The sequence below is a fragment of the Cherax quadricarinatus genome, chromosome 3 (genome assembly GCF_038502225.1).
Source record: "Cherax quadricarinatus isolate ZL_2023a chromosome 3, ASM3850222v1, whole genome shotgun sequence".
In the NCBI taxonomy this organism is placed as follows: Eukaryota; Metazoa; Arthropoda; class Malacostraca; order Decapoda; family Parastacidae; genus Cherax; species Cherax quadricarinatus.
In genome coordinates this window covers 1,289,256-1,299,255 of record NC_091294.1, presented here as the reverse complement: position 1 = coordinate 1,299,255, position 10,000 = coordinate 1,289,256, and the positions used below count along the sequence as shown (strand labels likewise).

The following is a 10,000-nucleotide window of genomic DNA, read 5'->3' as shown; positions in this document are numbered from 1 at the left end:
AATGTGACCCATTGTTTCTGTGTCCCATATCTGGAATATCCTGTCTTTGTCCACCTTGTCTATTCCATGCAGTATTTTATATGTCGTTACCATGTCTCCCCTGACCCTCCTGTCCTCCAGTGTCGTCAGGCTAATTTCCTTTAACCTTCCTTCGTAAGACAATCCCCTTAGCTCTGAGACTAGTCTTGTTGCAAACCTTTGCACTTTCTCTAATTTCTTGACGTGCTTGACCATGTGTGGATTCCAAACTGGTGCTGCATACTCCAGTAAGGGCCTGACGTAAATGGTGTACAGAGTCTTGAATGATTTCTTACTGAGGTATCGGAATGCTGTCCATAGGTTTGCCATACGCCCATATGCTGCAGCAGTTATCTGATTGATGTGCGCCTCAGGAGATGTGCTCCGTATTATATTCACCCCAAGATCTTTTTCCTTGGGTGAAGTTTGCAGTCTTTGGCCACCTAGACTATACTGTGTCTGCGGTCTTCTTTGCCCTTCCCCGATCTTCATGACTTTGCATTTGGCAGGGTTAAATTCAAGGTGCCAGTTGCTGGACCAGTCTTGTAGCCTGTCCAGTTCTCTTTGTAGTCCTGCCTGATCCCCGACTGATTTGATTTTCCTCATTAACTTCACATCATCTGCAAACAGGGACACTTCTGAGTTTATCCCTTCTGTTATGTCATTCACACATACCAAAAACAGCACAGGTCCTAGGACTGACCCCTGTGGAACCCCGCTTGTCACAGGCACCCATTCTGACATCTTGTCACTTACCATGACTCGTTGTTGCCTCCCTGTCAGGTATTCTCTGATCATTTGCAGCGCCTTTCCTGTTATGCGTGCCTGATCCTCTAGCTTTTGCACTAATCTCTTGTGAGGAACTGTGTCGAAGGCCTTCTTGCACTCGAAGAAAATGCAGTCTATTCATCCCTCTCTCTCTTGTCTTACTTCTGTCACCTTGCCATAAAACTCCAGAAGGCTTGTGACACAGGATTTTCCTTCCCTGAAACTGTGCTGGTTGTCGATTATTCACTTATTTCTTTCCAGGTGCTCCACCACTCTCCTGATAATCTTCTCCATGACTTTACATACTATGCACGTTAGTGACACAGGTCTGTGGTTTAATGCTTCGTGTCTGTCTCCTTTTTAAAAATTGGGACTACATTTGCCATCTTCCATACCTCAGGGAGTTGCCCAGTTTCAATGGATGTGTTGAAGATCTTTGTTAGTGGTGTTTACCAGATTATTGGTCGTTCCTGCAGAGTGGGGAGTAATGATAACTCTTTGGAGGCTTCTTACTTTATTTGCGAAATCTGTGTACACAGGCGGTGTGTTTGTGCCCAAGGCCCGGAGGGGCCATGCCCAGTGAGGGAGAGAGGAGTAGGCCTTGTTGACTGAGTGAAGGCCACTGAGAGAGTGGGAAAGAGGCAGGTCTGGGCATACTGAAGTGGCATAGGCCTATAGGTGGCAGCACAAACATGGTGCAAAATATGAACTCAGCTGGCAGACAGCATAGGCTGTCCATGCAGACCGTACAGGCTGTCTACACTTGCTTGACCATGCACCACCATGGTCGTCCCTGACCATGACTGGCTGTAGGTCGTCCCTGACCATGACTGGCTGTAAAAAAAAAACTTGGTCTCTCTCTCGCCGGAACAGGGTACAGAACACAAAATAAAAACATATATATACATACTTGGACATGGAAAAAAACTTCCTACAGGGAGGGAAGAAAAAACAGGTGGGGTGTGCTAAACATCGTGTTCATAGGCAGTGAGCGTCGATGGACATCACTGCATGCCTTCCTGGATCTGGACAGATACTGCAACACAGGAGACGTCACTGCAACTGAGCTGTGACAAAACAGGGTATGGTCTCCTCTGGAACGGTGAAGCAGTCATCGTAGGAGTCGCTGCAGGGTTTCACTCAACCTGGGACACAACCAGCTGGTCGCCTTGAGTGAGGCATCGTCAGTACTCGGCAACTGGGCAGGATTTCTTCTGGCAAGCGACTCAGGAGGACATTTCTCGACTGGGACTGTTGCTGGGGCTGTCACTGCTGGCGAGCGTGGAGTGAGTTGTGGCAGAGACAACATGGCAAAACATCTGGGAGTCGTAACATCATACACCGTACTGCAGTGAGCGGGCTAGCAGTCAAAGTGACATCATCTTTGTGCAGGCTGCTCACTGAAGCTATGACATGAGGCTGACACAGCGCCTGCCATCAGGGTCTAACTGTGGCTTGACGAGTGTCATTTTCTCGGCAGTTGGAGTTAAAGCAGAGGTTAGTCTAAGCATCCCCAGACTTGTTTCTCTACATATAACTGCACTCTGATGGTCTGGAGGTGAAGTGAAACAAAACTCGATGGGAATCATAGCAGGTATGATTCTGCAGGGCACCACGAGCAACAGGCATAAGAGCTTTTTGTACAAGAGGCTCAGACGCTCGGGGCTGACTAATATCAGCTGTCAAACGTGCTGGTCACACCGGGTGACAGGCAACACAGTGGTCTGGGCAAAGACCTGAGGTCCACATAGCTGGGCTCAAGACCACACAGGACACAAGGAAAACTGCACACACCCACACTGCACATGCGGTACAACAGGGCTTACTAGCAAATGACGCTTTCTGTGCAAAAATCGACACTAAGCTATACATGAACATGTGAGAACACTGACTGAGAGGAATTAATTAACACATGACATATATCTTCTCTCAGTCTTCTCGACAACACAACATATTGCTCACTGTGAAGCTAACACTGTCGATCAGGTGTGACGTCGTGAGGTGATGTCATGGGGTGACATCGCAAGGTGACGTCGGCAGCATGGCGATGTCAGCAGACAGCGTGAGGTGATGTCAGCAGATGTGTCGAGGTGACGTCCTGGAGTCGGGCAGCATCGTCGGTGACATCATGAAGTCAGGCAGCATTGTGGGTGATGTCATAAGGTGACGTCAGTGGAGTGATGCAGTAGCAGACCACAGCATGTGGCCTGGGACGTCTGGCTTGGTAACCCACATGGCTTGTAGATCCATGTGGCATCGTCCACACCCCACATGGGCTCATGATCTATGTGGCTTGCTCCATGTGGCTTCGTGATCTACGTGGCTTGCTGATCTACATGGCTTGGTGATCCACGTAGCTTCAAGTGGTCTCGGGCACTCAGATACACAGCTCTGGCAATGAATTCACGCAGAAAACAGCAGAAAACACTGCAGAGGGAGTGAGTACGTAGTGGAGTGTGGTGGTAGGCGGTTAAGGTGTGAGTGAGGCGAGGAACCCGGCTGCTTCCTCTCCCACATACCTACTTGGAGAAACACCCTCACTGGATGCTGAAATCACCACAAACTCACCTTTAGTAGCTTGGTTTTTCCCATCCTATTCCTGCTACTCCCTCCACTTGTAGCTCAATTATGTAGTCAAAGCACAGAACCACATGATCACTAGCTCCTAGCCCTTAAACTGTCCAAATGTAGATCTACGTTCACATGTGTAGCACTCCGACCTTGATTTTCCCCATTTGAAAGCATGTAAAAAAAAAAAAAACATAGATCTACGTTCGGAGCCCCCCACACGTAGATGTAGATTTACATTTGGACAGTTTAAGGGTTAAGGGCCTTTCATACATGATATCCTCGATGTCTAAACTACTCAAGGTGAATACAAGGTCCAGTCTTGCTGGATCAACCTAACCTCTCTCTCTGGTAGCGTCTCTAACATGTTGATGCATAAGGTTTCCGGTACCACATCCATCATCTTGGCTCTCCATGTTTTGGGACCTTCATAGGGCTCCAGGTTTTCCTAGTCAATCTCTTTGTGATTAAAATCACCCATAACTGATCTCTTCTGGCCACCTCAGCAAGTGTGTCGACCACTGCTCTGTTGCTCTCATTGTATTCTTCTCTTGGCCTCCTGCAGTTCTGTGGCAGGTTGTACATTACTGCAATTACCATCTTATGGCCCTCAGACTGGATTGTTCCTACTAAGTAGTCCCTTTTGCCCATGCCATCCATTCCTTCCATTTTCTCAAATCCCCACTGGGTTTTAATGAGCAGTGCAACTCCTCCTCCCCCTCTCCTCCCTCTATCTTTTCCAAGGATTTGATATCCAGGGGAAAGATTGCATCTGTTATCATCCTGGTGAGGTTTTGTTTCTGTGAGTTCTATTATGTCTGGGAATGTCTCCTTGATTCTTTCATGACACTCCTCACACGTATTTGTTATTCCATCTGCATTTGTATACCACACCTTCAACTTCTTTTCTAAAGCTGTGGTCTGGGGGGTACGTTGGGGTTGGGGAAATGGGAGACCTGATAAGGAACTATGGGTGGTTGTTGTGGGGGTGGAGTTTGTAATGAGATGGGTGGGGGGATTGGATATAGCATGTGTGTTTTGGGTTAGAATGTTTGGATATATTGGGGTTGTCCTAGTTGGGGAGCTTCTGTCTGTGGTTGTGAGGGAGGCTGTATTTGATCTTCCTCCTGAGTCTGGGTTCTCCTGTCCATCTCCATTTCCATCTCTCTTTCCTCCTTTCATCTTTGTACCATCTCTCTCAGTTTCTGCCTTTCTTCTTGTGTTCTGTCATGGTCAAGATACACCTTCCGGTACACTGGCATGTCCATTAGTCTTGCAAGATCCTGTTCTGAGTTGATTCTGCTTTGAAAGTCACTTTTGCTGGCTGGGCTCTCCTTCTTGCAAACCCGCCTATTCTCCGAAAATTTGCCAGCTGGGTCATGTCATCTTCTCCTATTGTTTTTATGATGCTTTCGATCGCATTTTTCTCTACTTGTTTTTTGCTTCGTAAGTTTCCCCTTCAACTTCCTGGAACCCATAAACAAACACTGACATCTCCCTTTCATTCTCCCACTGCATATCCCTATGTATCCACTGATTCAATTTAGGTTCCTCCATTGCAGCTTTTTTTTCTTCAGTTTCTTCACTATCTATTGTCCTTGGGCCCAGTGGCCTGTCATTTTCCCTTCTCAGCTTTCCCTGGGTTCTGCTGTGATCTGTTAGGGCCTCCACATATAGCTTAGCTCTTTCATTTTCTACAGTCCCCTCGATTGCTCCCGATGTGATTCTCTCTTTTTCTCAGGCTCCACAATGGTCTGATAGGTCTTCTGCATGTAGTTTCACTCCTTCGTTCCCTACAGTCCCCTTGTTTGTGACTGAGGTAGCAGTCTCTGATGTCATACCCAAATTGTTCTTTAGTTCTTTAGGCTATTTCAGGTTTTTCAGTTCCTTTTCTAATCTCTGTAACCTAGCCTCTGCTGCTGTGGCTTGCATTTCCCACTTCTTGCTTTCTGCATCTATCCTCTCTTCCATTCTCATGCTAAGTTCTTCTAGCATCTTTCCCCATTCATGTTCCCTTTTCATGAGCTCTGCTGCCCAATCTTCTTTTGCAGATTCATCTTCAAGTCCCTTGGTTTTCCTTCCTCCTCTCTGGCAAGCGATTTTTTTTTGTTTTGGGTGCCACAGAATGAAAAACTTGTGCAATTCTGTGCGTTTGTTTTGTGGTGTGTTTGTCCGAGTGTAGGAGGGGTGGGGGAGGTAGAGGAGGAAGCTGTAGACAGTGGCTAAATGGGAGGGGTGGGGAGGGGGATTAAGGGGGAATGTGGGGAGTGAGGAGGAGGGAGAAGCAAAGGGGGAGAATGGGAGAGGGAGAGGGGGAAAGAGGGAGAGGTGGGGGAGAAGGAGGGTGAGAGAGAGAGGGGGGATCAGAGGAAGGAGTGGGAGATTGGTGGGGATGGTGCAGGGGGGGGGAGAGTGTGTGTGAGTCTGTATGTGTGAGAATGTGTGGGTGTAAACGTTTGTGTGTGTGTGTGTGTGTGTGTGTGTGTGTGTGTGTGTGCATACTTAACACCTCCACTTAGTCTCCTTCAATACAACATGCAGGTGTAGCTGTGCTTGACTTTGAGACATACTACCCCAGCCTGGATATGAGTTTACCCGAGTATCGCCAGGCGTCCAGAGAGTGGGTGGTTGACCACTACCCAGAACTTCCTCCCACCGAGGTAGACGAACTCGCCGAGGCCACCTTCAATGCCACCGCCAGAGACTTCTTTGAGGTGAGTGTAAGTTCAGGTGATTGGGCGGGGAGGTAGAACAATTAATAGCATAAGTAAAGAAGAATGCTGTAATAGGCTCAGCCAAATCACTTTTTCCAGCACTGATATGTCAGAGGTTACTGCTGCAGTGACCCACCACAGTGATAATGCTATAACAAAAAAGCTGTAGGCTTGCTGGCCTATACTGGATAGGTCCAACACACACCCAATCATTAACACTCTTGCAATAACTTCAGTGGCCTTATTTGGCAGTTTTTCCACTATTCCTTTAGAATTTATACTGAATAATGAATTTCTTATCTGACAATCATTCTAAAAAAAAAAATGCTCTAGACTGTGAAATTACGGTGTATTTCTTCTGATGCTGCTACAGATGACGTAAATATTTTTAATCCTTGTCTCACATCTGGAATCTTGCATGGTAACACCATACAGTCTGTCTTGCCCAGATGGTGATGCTGTGCAGCATCTGGGAAGCCAGAAGGCGAAACCTCAGAAAGAAGGAGAGTCGAGCTTCTTTTAGTTCACGTTGACACACACCTTAACCAGATGAAGACTCTTGATATGAAGCGAATGTTCACTACCTTGAGCAACACTACAAGTTTATCCCCAGTGTTGTGCTCACTGACGGAGTCTTTCATCAGACGCTCATAAGAATTCTTACACTGCTCCAGGACTAGTCTATATTTAACATTTTGCCCTGGTTGAGTTTATCAAGTTCCGGTTCTTACTACCATCAAAACATCATCCAGACAATTCTTCTCCCATTTAGATGAGCATATACACTATAACCATCCTGCCAATATTCATAGAAGGGCCTCGTTTGATATTAAGACTTAAGATTATTTTCTTCTGTCAGACGACTTATATTTACATTTTATGATATATACAATAATAAATATTCTCACAGAGTTTTTTAACTGTGCTAGTTAACAGATGGGAAAGTTAGCAGTCAATCATGTGGGTCTACACTAGGCTGTGAATCTTCCTGTTACACGGAGTTACCTAGAGTGTATGTGGCAGGTGCTGTTGTGGCAGGGTCGTCAGCTACGTCCTGGGGCACTCTGGGGTTACTACCACTACCCGTACTGCCACAATTACAACCCTGGGACCGCCAACTGCAAGTCAACGGTGAGTACCCATTACGACTCCTTGGTTCTCACCTCGTGTACTGGTAACCCCAGTGGGTGTACACATGAATGTTCCTGGGTTTTTGTTTTGGGCAGGGTGAGACGCATGGATACTTCTTACACATGCTGCCCATGTCCGCTTAACGGTAAGATTGCATACTGGTGTTAGTAAGCTGCTGCGGATCTCATTCACCCTGGAAATATGTCCAATGCTAGTACAAACAAATAGTTTGTAGGTACAAGACACGTAAGTGTTGATTAAGATATTTCCTTAATTATTTTTTACTATTAACACGTCGGCCATTTCCCACCAAGGCAGGGTGGCCCGTAAAAGAAAAACTTCACCATTCACTTCATCGCTGTCTTGCCAGAGGCGTACACTACAATTATAAAACTGCAACATTAACACCCCTCCATCAGAGTGCAGACACTGTACTTTCCATCTCCAGGACTCAAGTCCGGCCTACAGGTTTCTCTGAATCCCTTCATAAATGTTACCTTGTTTACACTCCAACAGCACGTCAAGTCCTAAAAAACCGTTTATCTCCAATCACTCCTATCTAACACGCTCATGCATCCTTGCTAGAAGTCCAAGCCCCTCACACGCAAAACCTCCTTTACCCCCTCCCTCCAACCTTTCCTTGGCCAACCCCTACCCCACCTTCCCTCCACTACAGATTTATACACTCTCGAAGTCATTCTATATTATTCCTTCCTCTCTACATGTCCAAACCACCTCACCAACCCCTCCTCAGCCCTCTGGATAATAGTTTTGGTAATCCCACACCTCCTCCTAATTTCCAAACTACGAATTCTCTGCATTATATTCACACCACACATTGCCCTGAGACGTGACATCTCCACTGCCTCCAACCTTGTTGTTGTTGCAATATTCATGTAGCAGAGCGTTGGTATAACTATACTCTCATGCATTCCCCTCTTTGCTTTCATGGACAAAGTTGTCTCCACAGACTCCTAAGTGCACCACTCACCTTTTTCCTCTCATCAATTTTATGATTCACCTCATATTTCATAGACCCATCTGCTGACACGTCCACTCCTAAATATCTGAATATATTCACCTCTATCGTGGGGGTTCGTGAGGAGATACTGGAGTAAGAAATACACACGTTGGATGTCGTGGAAGCGTATAATTCAGAGAGTCTTGAGGAGAAGCCCAGGAGCCTGCCTGTCTTGTCTATGCCTATTGAGTGGACCATGAATGACTGAGACCGAATGCTGTGGTCTTCGGCTCACATGAGGATCTCGTGACGTCACAGCTAGCAAGGGAGCCTATCTATAAAGTAGCTGGGATTATCTAAGTATACTACACAGTACACACTAACACTACTGACACCTCCTCCATACTACCTTCCTCCAGTTCCTCCTTAATATTTGTTTTTAATCAGTGCATTCGTGTCTTTTACCTACAAATATGTAAACAGACAATTACACACAACACGTGTGTAATATCAACATTTCCTTATTTGTTATAAAACGCAGCAGATTTTTATCCGCAGAGCGAGTGTGCTGGGCAGCGCCACTCTCCCTCTGCAAGTGGACATAAAGTTACTCTTACAACCAAATTTATAGACCTTATATTAGCGATATCAACTCCATCTTTGGTTAAAACAGTTGTGACAGAGGTATAAATATAGCCACTTACCACAAGAATAGGTGGACTCTGATATAAGGCACACATGAGAGGCAACGCTCAGTTAACGCCACGCTACATCAATTTTTTTTTTTTAGAACTAAGATACAGCTGAATACCACACTGAAGCAGCCTCTCTTCCCTTTTCCTCTGGGCCTCTCTCACAGGTGATGGAGCACAATAACGAGATGCTGTGGCTTATCCAGATGAGCTCAGCTCTATATCCCAGCATCTACATCTTCAAGGACAGCGGTTGGGACCCCGCTACTCGTCGTCTCAACGCTCAAGGACGCCTCGGTGAAGCCATCCGTATGAGAGAACGAGCTGGGGTCAACATCCCCATCCTTCCCTACTTCTGGTACAGGTGTGTACTCACCTTATTGTACTCATCCTGTTGTACTCCCCGAGATGTGTTTGCTGTGGTGGTCTCAGCTCATGACTTCCTTCTTAACCTTTTATAAGCCGTCATTGTCTCCTGGACTCTTGGACCTCAGAATATTTTTGAGACTGTATATGGAATTTGCCTTCATCACTTCCACATCCAGCTCAGTTCACGTTCTCTTCTCCATGAGATTGAAAAAGTACAATATTTATTAAAGTTTTATGACTCAACAGTATCTACATTTCTTGTATGTCCTCTTGCCCTTGTGCTTATTTCACTTTGATCCATACGCTCTTTCAAATCCTCTGAAAATATTGTATTTCATAATTCTGTTTCCCTTAGGTTGAATTACCGTCAGGTTAAATTTCTTAATTTTAAAAAGGTTCTTTGTTCCGGTCTTTAAAGTCAATACTAGTATTCATTTGCCCTGTAAATCTGGTATATAGTTACTCTAACTATTTCTATTAGCGCGCTGGACAGAATCAGGAGCAATGTAGTGAGGTGATGATGTTTCTCCCTCAGGTACCACGACTCTGAGAGTTACTTGTCCCCCTTGGACGTAGTCAACACCCTGGGCTACACTAAGGTGCTGGGACTGGAGGGAGCCGTTGTCTGGGGTTCCAGAGAAGATGTTGCCACCAAGGAACAGTGTCTGTCTCTCAAGGTAACTAACCAGACCTACCCATCTATGTGTGACTCTTCATGAATACAGCTTTGCTCTAGTTGCATTAATATGGCACACACGAACCCACTGTAGACAATAAAA

The 10,000-nt window shown here is 45.9% G+C and overlaps 2 protein-coding genes across 2 annotated transcripts in view; one reads left to right on the top strand and one right to left on the bottom strand.

Moving 5' to 3' along the window:
- Nucleotides 1–10,000, bottom strand: part of LOC128691748 (myosin heavy chain, clone 203) — a 250,812-nt gene that overhangs the window by 51,992 nt on the left and 188,820 nt on the right. The window lies entirely within an intron of this gene.
- LOC128706542 (hyaluronidase) overlaps nt 1–10,000 on the top strand; it is a 43,122-nt gene that overhangs the window by 32,008 nt on the left and 1,114 nt on the right. Inside the window, exons 3-6 of the mRNA XM_053801460.2 lie at nt 5,896–6,068; nt 7,092–7,199; nt 9,020–9,216; nt 9,757–9,898. Of these exons, the coding sequence (XP_053657435.2) occupies nt 5,896–6,068; nt 7,092–7,199; nt 9,020–9,216; nt 9,757–9,898 (620 nt within the window). The remainder of the gene's footprint in view (nt 1–5,895; nt 6,069–7,091; nt 7,200–9,019; nt 9,217–9,756; nt 9,899–10,000) is intronic.